The sequence below is a fragment of the Gorilla gorilla genome, chromosome X (assembly GCF_029281585.2).
Source record: "Gorilla gorilla gorilla isolate KB3781 chromosome X, NHGRI_mGorGor1-v2.1_pri, whole genome shotgun sequence".
Taxonomy (NCBI): Eukaryota; Metazoa; Chordata; class Mammalia; order Primates; family Hominidae; genus Gorilla; species Gorilla gorilla.
In genome coordinates, this window is record NC_073247.2 from 58,389,674 (window position 1) to 58,409,315 (window position 19,642).

At 44.6% G+C, this 19,642-nt stretch overlaps 2 protein-coding genes across 5 annotated transcripts in view; one reads left to right on the plus strand and one right to left on the minus strand.

Moving 5' to 3' along the window:
• ZNF182 (zinc finger protein 182) overlaps window positions 1-14,854 on the minus strand; it is a 32,231-nt gene extending 17,377 nt beyond the window's left edge. For 2 of the 4 annotated variants that reach the window (XM_019018794.3, XM_055375683.2), the window contains exons 1-2: window positions 13,178-13,550; window positions 12,266-12,323 (exon numbers count right to left, since the gene is read on the minus strand). Coding sequence is in view for 2 of the 4 variants with exons in the window: in XM_055375686.2 (XP_055231661.1) it covers window positions 12,266-12,280 (15 nt within the window). In the remaining 2 variants the exon portion in view is untranslated. The other 2 variants (XM_055375686.2, XM_019018795.3) reach the window with 2 other exon arrangements.
• A 2,475-nt stretch (window positions 14,855-17,329) lies between these two features.
• On the plus strand, window positions 17,330-19,442 carry SPACA5 (sperm acrosome associated 5). Its single transcript, XM_004064091.4, has 4 exons — window positions 17,330-17,655; window positions 18,084-18,242; window positions 19,073-19,151; window positions 19,256-19,442. Exons 1-4 carry the CDS (start codon window positions 17,511-17,513, stop codon window positions 19,350-19,352), a joined length of 480 nt encoding a protein of 159 aa, XP_004064139.1. The 5' UTR covers window positions 17,330-17,510; the 3' UTR covers window positions 19,353-19,442.
• The last annotated feature ends 200 nt before the right edge of the window (window positions 19,443-19,642 follow it).

Sequence of the window (19,642 nt, forward strand, 5' to 3'; positions counted from 1 at the left end):
GAATTCCTGGAATTTTATGTTGCTTTAGCATCCACTTTGGATATAAGTTGGACTTTCTCGTACAAGAAGCAGGACTCAGTCACCCTTGACACAGTCTCCAGTCCTCCATCTCCTCCCTGTTCCTAAATGTGGTCGACTCAGATATCAGCCTTATACAACCACCTACTGGTGACCACCTCCCTAGGGGACAGCTAGACACAACCCACTTGACTCGCCCCTCTGATCCCCACACCCCACATGGACTGCACAGATATGCGGCACTGACCACCTTCCAGTCACAGCGTGACTCCATGGAACTTGCACCTGCTTGCTCTAAACCCATCAGTTAAAACTCTCCATGAAAAGGCTTCACCCCACAGGTCTGTCCCCCCGTGCCCCTCTCTGTCCCCACTCGCTGGCTGAGCACATGTGTCATGGTCAGCTCTCTGTGTCCCGTTGGCCCTGTGAGGTATGCTGCCCTCTTCCGTCTGGACCTGTGAGGAATGTGCTACCTCCGTGACTTTCCGTTTTCTGTTGAGTTGCCTCCTCTGTGTCTCACCTGCCCCACACACCCAAACCTAACTTCTCTCCCAGTCAGGGCTCTCCTAGAGAGTGGCTATCTTGGTAGGAATAAGCTTGACCCAGATCAGACAAGAGCCACAAGGGTGTCTGCCAGAATAAACAGGTTTCCTGGGAGAGGGACACCTGGTCATGGGTCAGACACAGGCACTAAGCTGCTCACCAGAATAAAGAATAATTCTCTGAAAGGCACATTTGTAAACACCCACAACCACATTCCCTGGAGCCCCACCAGGATGGGGTTAGAATTTAAAGCCAAGCACATTATTAGAAGGTTAGAACTTTCAGGCCCACCCCCAGACCTCTAGGGAGGAACAGGGGCTACAGACTGAGTTAATCACCAATGCCCAATGATTTAATCAATCATGCCCATGTTATGGAACTGCCATAGAAACCTCTCAATGGCAGGGTTAGGGAGCTTCTGGTTCAGTGAACACACTGTGTTGGGAGGGTGGCACACCCAGAGAGGGCACGGAAGGAAACCCTGTACCCTCCCATGCCTTGCTCTGTAGAACTCTTCCATTTGATTGTTCCTGAGTTGTATCCACCATAATAAACTAATAATCATAAGTGCTTTCCTGAGTTCTGTGAGTTGTTCTAACAAATTACTGAACCTGAAGGGTACATGAGAATCTCTGAATTTGTAGTCAACCAGGCAGAAACGCAGGTAGCCTGGGCACCCCACTCGTGGCTGGCATCTGAAGTGGAGGTAGTCTTGTGGGAATGAGCCCTTAACTTGGAGGTTCTGCACTAATTCTGGTACCTATGTAGGAATTTGAGGAGGACACAATTCAGCCCAGTAACAATTTACAAAGATTTAAAGCAGCCAACACAAAAATGCTCCCATGATTACAAGTTCTTCTGAGATAAAAACAAAATCTCAGCAAAGAAACAGAAGTTATAAAACAGAGAACAAAATGGAGATTATAGAACCAAAAAATACAACAAGCAAATAAAAACTCACTGAATGAGATCAATAGTTTAGTGGTGATGACAAAGGACAGAATTAGTGAACCTGAGAAAAGATCAATAGAATTTACTCAATCTGAAAAACAAGAAAAAGAAAACTGAAAAAAAAAATGAACAGAATCTCAGGGATACATGGGACTATAACAGAAGATCCAAATTCATATCATTGCCATTCCAGAAGGAGATGAGGAGAAACAGAAGGTGGTAACAAGAGTATTTGAAGAAATAATACCTGAAAACTTCCCAAATTTGGCAAAAGACATAAACCTACAGATTCAAGAAGCTGACCAAATCCCCAATTCATGCCAAGACATGGCAAAATTAAGCTTCTGAAAACTACAGAAACAGAAAAAATTTTGAAAGCAACCAGAGAAAAACAATGCATTACCTATAGGTAAAAAATCAAAACAAAAAATAAACAACAACAACAAAAAAACAATTTGAATGATAGCAGATTTCTCAACAAAAACCATGGAGGCTAGAAAAAAGTGGCATAATATTTTTCAAGTCTACCACCAATTCTATATCTGGCAAAGTTATCCTTCAGGAATGAAGGGGAAATTAAGACATTTCAGGTGAAGGAAAACTGAAAGAATTTGTCTCTGGCAGACCTACTCTTAAGAAAATGCCTAAAGGAAGTTCTTCTAACACAAGGGAAGTGATAAAAGAATGAATCTCAAAGCACCAAGAAAGAACCGGGAACAACAGAGCAGAAAAATGACCAATTCGATATAAATACATAGGGAGGAGAAAGGGAATCAGAGGAAGGGGTGGAAAGAGAAAGAATGAGAGACAAACTTCCCTAGGGACATTTAGCAAACTGTGAAGATGAGTCCCCTTCTCTCCAGAGGGTGATTTAACCAATCATACTTTTTTGTGTGTGTAAGATGGAGTCTCGCTCTGTTGCCCAGGCTGGAATGTGGTGGTGCGATCTCTGCGCACTGCAACCTCCGCCTCCCGGGTTCAAGCGATTCTCCTACCTCAGCCTCCTGAGTAGCTGAGATTACAGGCACCTGCCACCACACCTAGCTAATTTTTGTATTCTTAGTAGAGACAGGGTTTCGCCATGTTGGCCAGGCTGGTCTTGAACTCCTGACCTCAGGTGATCCACCTGCCTCAGCCTCCCAAAGTGCTGGGATTACAGGCGTGAGCCACTGTGCCTGGCCAATTGTGCCTTTTTATATTCACATTTTTTTTAGATTCCTGAGTAGTTTGTGTGCAACTGTTCCATCTGCAATGAGAAAGAGTTCCATTTCTTTTATAAGACCAGCAGAAGAGGCCGGGCGCAGTGGCTCACGCCTGTAATCCCAGCACTTTGGGAGGCTGAGGCGGGCAGATCACAAGGTCAAGAGATCGAGACCATCCTGGCCAACATGGTGAAACCCCATCTCTACTAAAAGTACAAAAAAATTAGCTGGGTGTGGTGGTGTGCACCTGTAGTCCCAGCTACTCGGGAGGCTGAGGCAGTAGAATCACTTGAACCCGGGAGGCGGAGGTTGCAGTGAGCCAAGATCGTGCCACTGCACTCCAGCCTGGCAACAGAGCAAGACTCCATCTCAAAAAAAAAAAAAAAAAAAAAAGACCAGCAGAAGAGAAAAAAATCCCACAATGAAACCACAATAAAAAGATATGTGAGTGCACAGCCAACCTTCCAACTGCTTGCAGAGTCTGCCTGGCAGTTCAGCAGTATGGCAACTATGGTTTGTCAAAGGCCCACAGTGATGGTGGTAAAAAGCAGCTGAGATGGCAGACAGGTTTGGTACAGTGCCTTCTGGCTGGTGCTAGGCAGCTGGAGCACACAAGTATGTACCCGAGATCTTGGTCCCATGGGCAGTGCAGGATGGCACAAGCAAGGTGGAGGAAGCACATTCTACCCTGTCTTTCCCACTGAATACAAGTATAGAACTTGGACAAAGGCCAGGCACGGTGGCTCACACCTGTATTCCCAGCACTTTGGGTGGCTGAGGCAGGCAGATCACCTGAGGTCAGGAGTTGGAGACCAGCCTGCCCAACATGGTGAAACCTCGTCTCTACTAAAAATACAAAAATTAGCCAGGTGTGGTGGTGGGCACCTGTAATCCTAGCTACTTGGGAGGCTGAGGTAGGAGAATCGCTTGAACCTGGGAGGCGGAGGTTGCAGTGAGCCAAGACTACACCACTGCACTCCAGCCTGGGCGACACAGCGAGACTCCATCTCAAACAAAACAAAACAAAACTTGGACAGAATGCATGAACTAGCAGTTTGATGACTCTGAAAAGTTAAAAAAAAAAAGGAGCAGGTAGATTATGGGAAAACATCATAATTTAAAGTACCACTAAATGGACTGTGAGTTTGCCACTTATTATCTGGTATCTCCTGGCCCAGGATCAAGGCATTATCAAACCAAGAAGAGAGCACTGAGACGCAGAGAGAGAGAGCTCAAGAAGCAGCCCTCTGGATCTGGCTTCAAGAGTGGTAAAAAGAACCGGGCACAGTTGGGGGAAGTGTGCAGCATAGCACAATAAGTGGAGTCTCAGTTTTCTGTCAGGAGGACAGACAAGGAGGGCCACAGAGAACCAAAAAGTACACAGGAAATCATGGAGAGGAGGAGTTCACCCATAAAATCATTTATCCACTCCCAGGCTCATCCTCAAGCTGTGCATGGATGGATCCAATCCTAAACAGAAAAGCGAACACTTTGAGAACTGAACTAAGGGACAAACCGCTGCCTGCCTAGATCCCAGAATGGCCACAGGGCCGCACACAGACAGGACAGGTCTGAATGGCACTGCACAGGTTTGAAAACTGAACTGACATTGAAACCACAAACCACAGAAGGTTGATTAGAACTTGCAGCCTGAACTCAACCAGGCTGACTGCCTATCACAAACAAAAACATCAACTTTCTCCTCAGGATTTAAACATAACCCCAACTTATAACACCATCTTCAAAATGTCCAGGACACGATCCAAAATTACATGGTACACAAAGAACCAATCAAATCTCAACTTGCATGACAGAAAACAATCAACAGACACCATCACTGAGATTACACAGACGTTGGAATTATCTGAGAAAGTATTTAAAGTAGCTATTATAAAAACACCCCAAGAAGTAAGGGCAAACACTCTGGGAACCAACAAAAAAACAGAAAGTTTCACCAAAGAAACAGAAGATACAAAGAACAACCAGCCGGGTGCGGTGGCTCACACCTGCAATCCCAGCACTTTGGGAGGCTGAGGTGGGAGGATCATGAGGTCAGGAGTTTAAGACCAGCCTGGCCAATATGGTGAAACCTCGTTTCTACTAAAAATACAAAAATTAGCCAGGCGTGGTGGCACGCGCCTGTAGTCCCAGCTACTTGGGAGACTGAGGCAGAAGAATCGCTTGAACCCAGGAGGCAGAGGTTGCGGTGAGCTGAGATTGCACCACTGTACTCCAGCCTGGGCGACCGAGCGAGACGCTGTCTCAAAAATAAAAAAAAAGAACCAAATGAAAATTTTGAAACTGAAAAAGATAATAACTGAAATAAATCCCCAATTGATGGACCCAACACAACAGAGATATCAGAGAAAAGAGCAAGTAAACTTCAAGGTAAACCAATAAAAATTACCTAATCCCAAAAATAGAAAAAACACTGCAGAAACATGAACAGATTCTGGGACCTGTGGGACAATACCAAAAGGTCCAAAATTCATGCCATCAGAGTTCCAGAAGGAGAGGAGAAAGAGGATAGTACAGAAAAATATCTGGAAGAAATAATTCCTGAACACTTCCCCAAATTTGGCAAAAGACAAAAATCTATATGTTCAAGAGGCTCAGCAAGTCCAAAACAGGATAACCCCAAAGAAATCCACACTCAGACACATTATCACCAAACTGCTGAAAACTAAGGACAAGTGAAAAACAACATATTATTTATAGGAGAACAACTATTTAAATGACTGTGGATTTCTCATGAGAAACCAGGGCGTGCAGAAGAAGTGGAACAGCATTGTGAAAGTTCCAAAAGAAAACAACAGTCCACTGAAAAATCTATATGCAGTAAAAATCTCCTTCAGAAATGAAGGTGAAAGAAGACATTCTCAAGGAAGGAAAACCAAGACTATGTTGCCAGCAGACTTGCTCTGAAACAACTGCCAAAGGCAGTTCTTCATAACAGGCAATTGATATCAGAAGGAAACTTAAGATTGTGAACAATGAAGGAAGAACATCAAAGTGGTAAAAATCTGGGTAAATAGAATAGATTATCCTTCAGTTCTTTAAAATACATTTGACAGTTGGAAGAGAAATAACATTTTCTGGTAGAAATTTCAATGTATGTGAAAGTAATATTAATACATAAGACAACAAAAACATAAAGGGGAGAGGGAAAAGGGACTTATAAGATGGTAAGGTTCACACACTCCATTTAAAGAGGTAAAATATTGATGCTAAGCATGTTGTGTAAACTTAAATATATATGGTAATTTGCAGGGCAACCGCCAAAAAAAAAAAAAACTATGTAACTCTGTAAATAGATATAGTAAAAAACACAATAGACAAATAAAAATGTAATCTAAGAAAATGTTCAAATAACCCAAAAGAAGGCAGAAAATGAGAAACAAAGGAATAAAAAGGGAGAAAAACCAGAAAACAAATAATAAAGTGGTAAATACCCAAATCCAAGAGTATCAATAATTACGTTAAATGTCAATGGACTGAATGTTCCAATTAAAAGGAAGAAGTTTTCAAAATGGATTAAAAAAATATTACCCAACTGTTATGGACTGAATTGTACTCCCACTCCACAAATTCATACATTGAAGCCCCAACCTGCAATGTGACTGTATTTAGAGACTGGGCCTTTATAAAGGCAATTAAGGTTAAATGAGGTCATAAGGGTGGGGCCCTAACCCAGCAGAACTGGTGTACATATAAGAGAAATGGACATCAGAGCTTGCTCTCTGTGTGTGTGAGCAGAGGAAAGGCCATGGGAGGGCACAGCAAGAAGGTGGCCATCTGCAAGCCAGAAAGAGTGACCGAGGCTAAAACCAAATCAGTCAGTACCTTAATCTGGGACTTCCCAGCTTCTGGAACTGTGAGAAAATTAATTTCTGTTGTTTAACCCACGCAATCTGTGGTACTTTGTTATGGCAGCCCGAGCAGACTAACATACCCAGCTACATGCTGTCTAAAAGAATATACTGGCCGGGCACGGTGGCTCACGCCTGTAATCCCAGCACTGTGGGAGGTCGAGGTAGGGGAATCACCTGAGCTCAGGAGTTCGAGACCAGCCTGGGAGACATGGCAAAACCCCATCTCTACAAAAAATTAGCCAGTCATGGTGGTGTGTGCCTGTGGTCCCAGCTACTTGGGAGGTTGAGGTGGGAGGATCACTTAAACCCGGGAGGTCAAGGCTGCAGTGAGCTGAGATCATGCCACTGCACTCCAGCCTGGGTGAGAGAGGGAGATCCTGCTAAAAAAAAAAAAACACAACATACTTCAAATATAACAATACAGGTAGGATAAAAGTAAGAATGGAAAAAAGTACACCATTGAAATACTAACCAAAGAAGACTGGAGTGACCATATTTAATAACAGCCAAAGTAGACTTCAGAGCCAAAACTCATCCAGGATAATGAATGACATAAGGATAAAAAAATTCACTGGCCGGGCACAGTGGCTCACACTTGTAATCCCAGCACTTTGGGAGGCCGAGGTGGGCAGATCACTTGAGGCCAGGAGTTCAAGACCAGCCTGGCCAACATGGCAAAACCCCGTCTCTACTAAAATACAAAAATTAGCTGGGCGTGGTAGTGGGCGCATGTAATCCCAGCTACTTAGGAGGCTGAGGCAGGAGAATCACTTGAAACCGGGAGGGGGAGGTTGCCGTGAGCCAAGATTGCACCACTACACTCCAGCCTGGGTGACAGAGCAAGACACCATCTCAAAAAAAAAAAATTAATTAATTCACCAAAAAGATATAACACTCCTAAAAGTGTATGCATCTAACAACAGAGCTTCAAAATATATGAAGGGAAACTGATGCAACTGACAGGAGAAACAGGCAAATCTGCAATAATAACTGTATACTCAATACCCTTTTCTCAGTAACTGATAGAACCAGTAGACAGAAAATCAGCAAGAATATAGAACTAGACACCATCAACCAACTGTATGCAATTGAGATATACAAAACACGCCACTATAAAACAACAGAATATACATTCTTTTCTTTTCTTTCTTTTTTTTTTTTTTTGAGACAGAGTCTTGCTCTGTCGCCCAGGCTAGAGTGCAATCAATGGCGTGATCTTGGCTCACTGCAACCTCCGCCTCCTGTGTTCAAGCAATTCTCCTGCCTCAGCCTCCCAAGTAGCTGGGACTACAGGCACGTGCCACCACACCTGGCTAATTTTTTATATACATTATTTTCAAATGCACATGGAACATTCACCAAGAAAGGCCATATCATGAGTCGGAAAACCAAATTTAACAAGTGTAAAAGAACTGAAATCATGCAAAGGATAATATGTTCTTAGAACATAATGAATTTGTTTATAGTAATAGATAACAGGAAAATCCCTAGGTACTTGAAAATTAAACATCATTCTTCTAAATAATATATTGGTCAAAGAGGAAGTCTCAAAGAAAATTAGAAAATACTTCAAACTGAACAAAAATGAAAATACAACATATGAAAATGTGTGGGATGCAGCTAAAGACGTGCTTAGAGGAGGCCGGGTGTGGTGGCTCACGCTTGTGATCCCAGCACTTTGGGAGGCTGAGGCGGGTGGGTCACCTGAGGTCAGGAGTTCAGGACCAGCCTGCCCAACATGGCGAAACTCTGTCTCTACTAAAAATACAAAAAAATTAGCTGGGCGTGGTGGCGGGCGCCTGTAATCCCAATTACTCAGGAGGCTGAGGCAGAAGAATTGCTTGAACCCAGGAGGCAGAGGTTGCAGTGAGCCGAGATCGCACCACTATACTCCTAAGTGACAGAGCGAGACTCCGTCTCAAAAAAAAAAAAAAAAAAAAAAAGAATCACCATATGATGCAGTAATATCACTCCTGGGTATACATCCAAAGGATCTGAAATTAGGATGTCAAGGAGATATCTACAATCCCATGTTTATTGCAGCATTATTTGCAACAGTCAAGTTATGGAATCAACCTCAGTTTCCATCAGTGGATGAACAGATAAAGAAAATGTGGCATATATACACAATGGAATATCATTCAGCCTTTAAAAAGAAGGAAATTCAGGCCAGGAGCGGTGGCTCATGCCTATAGTCCCAGCACTTAGGGAGGCCAAGGCAGGCAGATCACCTGAGGTCAGGAGTTCAAGACCAGTCTGGCCAACATGGTGAAACCCCGCCTCTACTAAAAATACAAAAATTAGCCAGGCGTGGTGGCAGGTGCCTGTAATCCCAACTACTCAGCAGGCTGGGGCAGGAGAATCACTTGAACCTGGGAGGCGGAAGTTGCAATGAGCCAAGCAGCCTGGGTGACAAAGCAAGACTCCATCTCAAAAAAAAAAAAAAAAAAAGAAGGAAATTCTGCCATTTGCAACAATGGATGAACCTGGGGGACATTATTCTAAGTAAAATAAGCCAGGTACAGAAAGATAAATACTGCATGTGCTCACTCATATGCAGAAGCTTAAAAAATTCTTCTCATACAAGTAGAGTTGTTCTCATAGAAGACCAGTGGTTACTAGAGGCAGGGAAGGGTTGGGGGGTGGGTAGCCAAAGGTTGGTTAACAGATACAGAAATACAGCTGGATAGGAGGAATAAGTTCTAGCATTCGACAACACTGTAGGGTGACCATAATTAACAACAATTTAGTGCATATTTTCAAATAGCTAGAAATTTTTTAATGTTCTCAATACTAAGAAATAAATGTTTGAGATGGATATGCTAATTATCTTGATTTGATCATTACACATTGTAGACATTTACCAAAACATCCCAGCATACCCCATAAATATGTATAATTATTATGTGTCAATTTAAAATAATAAGGCTGGGCACAGTGGCTCACCCCTGTAATCCCAGCACTTTGGGGGGCTGAGGCAGGCAGATCATCTGAGGTCAGCGGTTCGAGACCAGCCTGCCCAACATGGTGAAACCCCATCTCTACTAAAAATACAAAAATTAGCCAGGCGTGGTGGCACATGCCTGTAGTCCCAGCTACTCAGGAGGCTAAGGCAGGGGAATTGCTTGAACCTGGGAGCCGGAGGTTGCAGTGAGCTGAGATCGCACCACTGCACTCCAGCCTAGGCGATAGAGCAAGACTCCATCTCAAAAAAAACTTAAAACATTAAGTAATAAAATAATAAAGCAAAAAAAAATTCTCAACAACTGGGGTTAGAACAATTGGAAATCCACATGCAAAATGATGAAACCTGACCTAATCCTCATACCTCATACAAAAATTAATGCAAAAGAGCCGGGCGCAGTGGCTCACGCCTGTAATCCCACCACTTTGGGAGGCCGAGGTGGGCGGATCACCTGAGGTCAGGAGTTCAAGACCAGCCTGGCCAACATGGTGAAACCCTGTCTCTACTAAGAATATAAAAATTAGCCAGGTGTAGTGGCACATGCCTGTAGTCCCAGCTACTCGGGAGGCTGAGGCACGAGAATCACTTGAACCCAGGAGGTGGAGGTTGCAGTGAGCCAAGATGGCGCCACTGCACTCTAGCCTGGGCAACAGAGTGAGACTCCATCTCAAAAAAAAAAAAAATTAATGCAAAAGGAATCATCTATCTAAATGTAAAATCTAAAACTATAAAATTATACAATAGGAGAAAATCTTCATGACCTAGTGTTAGGCAAAGTTCTTAGACATGACACCAAGGGCATGATCCATAAATAAATGATTCATAAATTGGAAATTTTCCAAATTAAAAATTCTTGCTCTGCAAACAACAATGTTATGAGAGGAAAAGGACAAGCAATACACTTGGAGAAAACATTTACAAACCATGTATCCGACAAAGGACCTGTATAAAGGATATATAAAGAACTCTTAAAACTCAACAGCAAGAAAATCCAACTGAAAAATGGGCGGAAACTTTTGAACAGACATTCATTCATCAAGAGGATAGACCAAAAATAAATAAGCTTATATAAAGATGCTTAACATCTTTAACCATTAAGGAAATGCAAATTAAAATCATTATGAGATAAATGACTACATAAAAAATACTGACAATACCAAGTACTGACAAAAATATGGAACAATTGGAACTCATACATTGCTGGGAGAAATGAAAAATGGTTCAACCACTCTAGAAAATAATTTGGCAGATTCCTAAAAAGTTAAACACACACTTACCATATGACCTAGTAATCCAATATTTACTCCACAGAAATGAAAACCTATGTTCACACAAAACCCTGTGCATGATTGTTTAAAGTAGCTCTACTCATAATTGCCAAAAACTGGAAATAACGCAAATGTCTTTCAACAGGTGAATGGATAAATACACTGTGGTACATTTATACCATGGACTACTATTCAGCAATAACAAAGAAACAACTACTGACACACACAACTTTGATGAATCTCCAGGGAATTGTGCTGAGTGGAAACAAACAAACAAAAAAATCCCAAAAGGTCACATACCATACGATCCATTTCTATTACATTCCTGAAATGACAAAATTCCCAAAACAGAAAACAGATTTGTAGCTGCCAAGAGTTTAGGAATGGGTATGGGGGAGGAAGGGCAGTGGCTGTGGCTATAAGGGACAATTTGAGGGATCCTTGCGATGATGGGGCTTGACCATATCAATGTCAACATCCTGACTTTGATATTGTACTATGGTTTTTGCAGGATGTTATCATTGGGGGAACCTAGGAAAAGAGTACACAGGATTTCTCTGTATTATTCTTTCAATTGCATGTAAATCAATCATCTCAGAAAGAAAAGGTTACATAATACATGACACCTCACTTATATGACATCCTTGAAAAGACAAAACTACAGTGACACAGAACAGACCTACCGCTGCCTGAGGTTACAGGTTGGGGAAGATATGACTATTAACAGAGTAGCATGAAGGAGTTTTTTTGGGGTGATGAAACTATTATCTATCCTATAGATTAGTTACACCAATCTAACAAAAACCAATTTCACTGTATGTTAATTTAAAAAATAAAAATGTTTAAAGTGAAAGAAAAAATATGGTGGGCTGCAGGTATCGGAAAAATTTTTGTCTCTTGGACAAAAGATAATTCAAAGTCCGACTAAGAAAATTGCTTCAGGAAAATCATTGGAAAGACAAGCAGGTTCCCTAAGAGATTTCATTCCCAAGTTACATTTTGACATGATGTCTCCAGCTCACTGAGGAAAGCTATAGCACATATCTGCAGGAAAGCATTTGTCACCAGGCTGTGGTTGAGGGCAACTGCACTATTCACATGAAGACCCAGCAAAGAAATACCTTTAAACACAATTCCAGGCAACCTTGACTTCCCATGAAGGCTGTGTGCTCTCTCCTGATGAGTAAGGTGAGCCAAGATACTGGTTATGTTTCCCTTTGGCTACCAGAAGGCTCAAAGAGAAACTGACAGCCCAACATCAATATCTGTCACACCCTGAGTCCTGCACACCTCTACATTCTAACTTGGTCTTGATCTGTTGTCTCTTATTTTGCCTGATCCTAATCCTTATTTATAAATACTTTCCTATTTTATGGCAGGGATTTCCACATATTTCGTCACATCCACAGTAAAATAGAGGAATGAAGAAACAGACAACATACTCACCTGGGGTTTGGCCATTTCCTGCTCTTCTTGGAAAAAGCAGAGATGTGTGACGGCCGAGCTGGAACAAGTGGAGAAGAGTACAGCAGATGAGGAGACCCCATCAGACTTTCAGTGCCCAGAATTAGCTGCCTAGCAATCCCCTCACATCAGCTGGCCATCAGACTGCTCTCTGGAAGAGTCTGGGCAACCATGTGATTTTAACAATCTGTGTATTATTCACTCTTCATGTGAACATTGAACACAAAAGGTTTTATATACACGTATATTAAATTGTGTACTGACCCATAAAGTGTATTTGTAGGTATTTTCCTTAAGGAAATAATTTATCATAATGTATCATAATTTCTCTGCACGTACCCACGTCTCAGCATTGATTTCAATAATGCCAAACTTAAACGATCCTCTATGACCCATAAGTGATTAATAATAACAAAATATAAAAGATAAAATGCTACAAAGCTGTTAAAAGCGTTATATGGAACTGTACAGTATCTATGCACTTTGTGGTATATGTATCTCAACTAAACGTTTTTAAAAGGTGTACAAAAAAATCTTAAGGTGAATTACAAAGTAGGTTTTAAAACTGCGGGAATCCATTTTAAAGTTATATGTTAAATGTTTAAAAGGCATACCCCTATACACACCAAAAATGTCTAAAAACGGACATTTAAATGTGTGGGGGAAGAATTAGTTCCTTTTGATTTTCTTTTTCTCTATTTCAGAATTAATCTATAATTCAAATGTTATTTATTAAATGCCAAAAAAAACTACACTCTAAAACTATTATCCCAATTACATTTTACCCCCATCTCCCTCAGACCCCGCACCTACCCCTCCTCCCAGGCCCCCAACTCTGGGCGAGGCCCGGGGTCAGGTGAGACCTCGCAGGTGCCTCTCCTTCCTTCTGCTCACCTCACCGGGGCCGCCTTGCCCAGGAGCCGGAAAGAGGCCTTCGGGTGCGGGGGTGCAGGTTCACTTCGGCCGGAGCATTCACACCAGGCCCCCACCTCGGAGCTTGGGCAAGGGGAGAGGGCAGAGGGAGAAGCGGGGCGCGTCTAAAGAGGGGTCTGAGGGATGCGCATGAACCCTTAGGGGCAGGTCACTGTGCTGGAAAATGTGTAAAAGTCAAAGTTTAATAAGCCCCATTTAATCCTGCTTAGCCCCCATAACTTTGTTCACCAGTGAGCCCCTAGAACCTCGTCCACTGACCTCTCGGTCCCCCATCACTCAACCCCCAACTCCCACTTCACTCATCCCACAGAACTCCCCATCACTCAGCCCACGACCCCTAGCACTTGCCCCCTCAACGTCACTCTCTCTCGATAACAGATTTTCTGCTCGCTGCTCAGGAGACCGTTACAAAGCCTGGCCCCAACAAGCACTTCCGCTTCGGGACCGACTCTTTGGCACCGCAGCCTAAAGGGCTGCAGGGGTCGGTTCTGCGCACGCTCAGTGGCGCCTTTGAGACCCCCGTCCGCCAATAGTCAACATGGGGCCGCCGCGCAGGCGCAGAGAGAAGGTAGCCTTGCCGGTGACGTCACTGCTCCAGGCGAGATGGCCGTGCCCACCGTGTCTTTTTGCTGCTGGGGCTGCGTCGCAAAGCGGTTGTTTACTTAGTTATGCAGAGGCAGGCACTCCTAAGACTTCAGACACCAGTTTTCTTACGGCAGGGCGGGGAGGGGAAGTGCCCAACTAAGGAAAAGATTCTAGCAGGCGGCAATTTCGCACTTTGAACTTGGAGGGCAGCAACAGGGTTGCAGGTGTAAAATAACGGGAAGGCGGGATGCGTGGCTAAATTGCTCTGCGTGCACAAAGAGTAGGAGGTAGGGAAAAGCCACTGGCTTCATCCAGTGGCCAGGACTGGGAGTTTACGTTGTAGCGTTTGAAGGACGGTGGGTCGGTATGCAGACAAACAAGCTGAAAAATAAATGGCGATGTGGGACACACACACCGGGGGTGAAGGGGTATATTAAGTGGTGGCTAACAGGTTGCTTTTTCTGGATGAGTAGACAGTGTCAGTGTGTTGGGAGTGTAGGGGGTGTAGGCTGGGGCCAGGTGCTGTAGGGCCTCATTGGCCAGGGAGCTCATATTTCATTCTGGACATATGGGAAACCATAAGAAGGATCCGATTTGTAAAGACCAGTCTGAAGCAATCTAGCATTATATAGTAACGTTAAAAATACACATATATTGGGCTGGGTGCGGTGGCGTGCGCCTGTAATCTCAGTACTTTGGGACGCCAAGGTAGGCGGATCACCTGAGGTCAGGAGTTCAAGACCAGCCTGGCCAACATGGTGAAACCCCGTCTCTACTAAAAACACCAAAAATTAGCCGGGCTTGGTAGCACGCCTGTGATCCCAGCTACTCTGGAGGCTGAGGCACGAGAATCGCTTGAACCCGGGAGGCAGAGGTTGCAGTGAGCCAAGATCACACCACTGCACTCCAGCCTGGGCAACACAGTGAGACTCCATCTCAAAAACAAAAAACAAACAAACAACAACAACAACAAAAGGAATGGAGCTTCCCAGTAGACAAGACAAAGAAAGAAAGAAAGTAAAAAAGGAACTCACATCTGTTGCTCCCTGACACATCAGCACCTCCTGGGTATACAATTTATCCACTCTCTCAATGCATTAGGAGGTAGAAAATAGAAAGGGCTGGTCCTTTAGGGCCCATCAAGTGTCGCCCCTTCTAGCACCTAAACGTCATCTCCAACCACCTTGTACACACACACCTACACAAAGGAGGAAATCTTTTAGGGTCGGTGGGAGTTGGGGGGCAGAGGAGCCAGTGATACAGCCCCTCAGAAACTATCCGAGGGCCCACAGTGTGCATGCACAAGCTATGTGAGGCTAACTTTGCTGCTGCAGAGCGAGGACTCCCACTCTCTGTCCTGGGTATCCTCTACCATCATTCCCTACAGGTGTGACCTCCTCATACAGTAACCTAAGCAGCAGGTGGCTAGGTGAAGGAGAGTGAGAAGCTGACAGGTGGCTGGTCCCACCACAGAGTCTGCACGATATGACATTCCCACCCAAAGACAATGAGAGAAGCCCCCACGTGGCTGGCGAGTCATCATTACAATTGCTCTTATGATACATTTTATCAAGACCACAAAAGCCTTGCCAATTGTGAGCAGTCATTTTGGACCAGAAGCAGCAGGTGAGGTTGACAGAGCAACAGCACAGAAGGAGCCAGGTCTCTGGTGACCTTGGAGCTACCACACTAGCCCTGGATTACCTGCCTCCAAAAGAGGAATCTGCTTCCCTCCTCTTGAAGCCACTGGTGTTTGTGGTGGGGTTGGTGCGTGCAGCCAAATCAAATCCTGAGCAATCCATCAGATGCTTCTGTGTTGGCCAATGTGAGTGTCAGCGAACAGGAGATACATGGGACTGGTGGGTGAGGGGCATGAATAATGGTGACTGAAGGGCAAATTGGGAGTAAATGGGAGCAAGGAGAGGCAAAGGGCAATGGAATGGAGGTGAATGAACACCAGAGTGGAGTGGATGTGGGCCAAAGTGAGGGAATGACTATGCATGCATTCAATTATGAATGAATTTGAGATTATGATGAGATTAAGTAAATGATGGGAAATGAGGCACAGTCTCAGCGGAAAAAAGGTGAAAGTGGGAGCAGACTCTGAATGAATGGGGCAACTGAAGGGGGTGAATGTGAGTGGAGTTTATGTGAGTACTAAGGATTAGAGTGTGAGTGAATGGTGGTTTTATGAGGCACAAGATGAATGAAGAGAGGGGAATTTAGGGAGACAGTAGGAGTGAATGGGGGTAATGTGGGATGGAAAGGGAAGAATGGGGTGCGGGAGGGACAGAATAAAAGAGTGGAGATGGATACATGGTAGAATGTGAAGCAGGCCGAGTTTGAGTGTGGGTGCTACGAGGGAGAAGGATGACTAGAGATGACTGGGATTAGATGGGCGTTATACAGGGTAGTAGCCCAGGAATGTGGGTGCACAGGGATCCCAGTGGGAATCGGCAAATGTGAATGAGCTGAAGAGTGTGCATGAATGGAGGTGATGTTGGGCAGAGTGAGAGGGAATGAAAGTGAAGAGCAGAGGATGGGTGAATGTGGGTATTGTGAGGCAGAGAGTGGATGAAGGCTTCATGGCCTCGGGTGAGTAAAGCGAGGAAACATGGGGAGCCCGATGTGAGCAAAAGTAACGAATTTGAGGCACAGTGTGACAGAATGCGGGTACTGGGAGGCAGAATGGCAGCCATGAATCAGGAGCAGAATATGAGCAAGAAGAGGGTGATAGGGGTTACAATGGGAATAGATTTAAATGAATGAGGTAGTGAGAGGCAGAGTAAGAGTAAATGGAAACAATGAAGAGAAAACTGAGAAAGAACAGTGACTAGAGTGCAGTGGTGCGATCTTGGCTCACTTAGCGTAGGCTAAGTATATGTGGGTAACTTCAGCTAGTGTTTGGGAGTAATAGGGACAGAGCTCCAGGAAATGGGGGTGTTCCTGGGACAGCATCTGAGAGAATAGAGGTGAAGGAGGGGCAGAAGGGGAGTGAAGGGGGGAAATAATGAGGCCCCGGGTCAATGAAAGAAGCTGAAGGCTGGGCCACGTGCGAGTAAGCCAGAGTCATTTGATGCAGGGGCGGGAAATAGAGGCAAAGATAGGAAATGAGTCTGAGTGAGAGTGAGTGGGGTGAAAAAGGAATATGACATGAAAGAATTTGGGTAATGCTAAGCAGACTGTGGGGAATTGCGATAATATGAGGCCCAGTATGGGTGAATATAAGTGGCTGAAAGGCAGTGTAAGTGAATGGAGGAACAAAAGGCAGAATGAGAATGAAGTTGAAAAAGCAGTCAAGCATAAGGATGTATAGGTAATATGCCATTTGTAATATGAAATGTGGGGCACATTCCAGTAAATTAGGATGGAACAGCACTTTAAGTGCAGAGAGGTGAACAAGGTACCAAGGATGAGTGCTGTGGTTTGAATGTGTGCCTTCCAAAATTCGGATGTCAGAAACTTAATCCCCAATGCAACAGTGTTGGGAGGTGGGGCCTTTAATCCCCAATGCAACAGTGTTGGGAGGTGGGGCCTTTAATCCCCAATGCAACAGTGTTGGGTGATGTTTAGGCTTCTGTGTTGCGTGTTCCAGAATCTACCACTTAGACCTTTGCTCATAGAGCCCAGAGTTCCAGAATGCCCCTAATTCCGAACACCACAGGGTGAGTCTGGAGCAAGTCACCTGGGAGGGCTTACAGGTGCCATAATGAAGGCCTGGGGCACTGTGGTAGTGACCTTGGCCACGCTGATGGTTGTCACTGTGGATGCCAAGATCTATGAACGCTGCGAGCTGGCGGCAAGACTGGAGAGAGCAGGGCTGAACGGCTACAAGGGCTACGGCGTTGGAGACTGTGAGAATCCAGTTGCCCCAAATCCCATCCAAACCCTGAGCCACCCACCACATTCAGACCCAGGCCCCCTCTTGTCCTTTATCACTTCTCCAGGCCTGGGCATGATCCCTTGAGTCACTCCCTGACTGACTATGCTGAGTAGTTTAACTAACTCTAACACCACCACCATTATTGCCTTCACAACCATCACCTCCATCTCTGCCATCAACACCATCACTACAATCAATATCATCACCACTGTCACCATCATGAATACCATCGCTACCACCATCACTGATGTCTCACCAGAATCACCAACATCACCACCACTAAACCAAGATCACCACCCTCACAACTGAGATGACAACCATCCCTGTCCTCCCCCCATCCTATCCTTCCCTATTCCCAGGCTCTATACCTACTCCCTGCCTCCCTTCTCCCTGCCCCAGGGCTGTGCATGGCTCATTATGAGAGTGGCTTTGACACCGCCTTCGTGGACCACAATCCTGATGGCAGCAGTGAATATGGCATTTTCCAACTGAATTCTGCCTGGTGGTGTGACAATGGCATTACACCCACCAAGAACCTCTGCCACATGGATTGTCATGGTAAGTCAGCACTGGGGACCCACTGAAGACCTGCTGGGCCCTACTCTCCCACACATGGAGGGCAAGGTTGTTTAAGCCATAATCTCCTGCAACAAGAGAAAAATGATGGGAAAAGGAGAAAAGTTGCCTGAGCTATTAAAGACACCATCCTCTATCCCTACCCAGACTATCCTGAGAGGTTGTTTAGGACAGAAGAGCTCAGAGCTCCCAATCCTCACCCAGAATGGACACTGCAGTTTTCTTAGACTCAGGAAACAGGAAACTTACCTCCATGTGGAACAGAGTTAGAAACTGTCCTGATTTGGGGTTGAGGTTACCCAGGCCCCGAGGAAAGAAGCAGAGTGTCTGGTTCTAGAAACAGAAACAGATAACCTCCATGCAGAAATGACAGAACTTTCCAGATAAGACTGGTGTTGTTGAGGACAAAATAGAATAGCCGTTAAAGTTGTTCAGTGTTGGCCAAAATGGTGGTTGAGGTTGTCCAAGACAGGAAAAAATGGAGACTGAGGTTATTTGGGGCCAGCCCAAATGGAGGTTGAGGTTGTCCAGGACCAGACAGTATGGAGGTTGGGGTTATTCATAACTAGCCAACATGACAATCTAGATCATCCAGGATCAGTCAACATGAGTTAAGGTTGTACAGAACCAGTTAACATGGTGATTAAGATCATTCATAACCAACTGACAAGAGAATCAAGGTCATCAAGAATCAGTCAACATAGTGGTTGAGGTTCTTCAGGCCCCAAGGAACCCAAAACCCTTGGGCCCTCCATTCACTGTTATCCTATCCCCAATGCACCAGATCACCATGTCCCTCTCTTCCCCCTCAGACCTGCTCAATCGCCATATTCTGGATGACATCAGGTGTGCTAAGCAGATTGTGTCCTCACAGAATGGGCTGTCTGCCTGGTAAGTTCATGGGGATGGCCCAGACCATGGGCAGCCAGGGATAGTGTCACTGCCACCCCATCAACCTGTCCACTTCATCCTCTCTCCTTTCCTTCATTTCCCAGGACTTCTTGGAGGCTACACTGTTCTGGCCATGATTTATCTGAATGGCTCAAGGGGTGTGATATGCATGTGAAAATTGATCCAAAAATTCATCCATGACTCAGATTCGAAGAGACAGATTTTATCTTCCTTTCATTTCTTTCTCTTGTGCATTTAATAAAGGATGGTATCTATAAACAATGCAAAAGATGCTCTGATGTCTGACTCTCTTCATTTATTCAATGCCTGGAGGTACCCTCATTCCCTCACTTCCTCCATATATTCAAAGCTCTAATTAAGAAATACCAGATCACTCAGAGTGGGGAAGGAAGGGAGGATAGTGTTGTGAATCAAGAGCATGTTGTTCTCCTGGGTTCAGAAGCCATCTCTACCACCTACTAGCTGTGTTG

Coding starts and splice junctions, on each gene's coding strand:
- SPACA5 (XM_004064091.4), top strand. CDS start 17,511: ATGAAGGCCTGGGGCACTGTGGTAGTGACCTTGGCCACGCTGATGGTT. Junction 17,656..18,083: donor GGGCTACGGCGTTGGAGACT/GTGAGAATCCAG, acceptor TCCCTGCCCCAG/GGCTGTGCATGGCTCATTAT. Junction 19,152..19,255: donor CAGAATGGGCTGTCTGCCTG/GTAAGTTCATGG, acceptor TTCATTTCCCAG/GACTTCTTGGAGGCTACACT.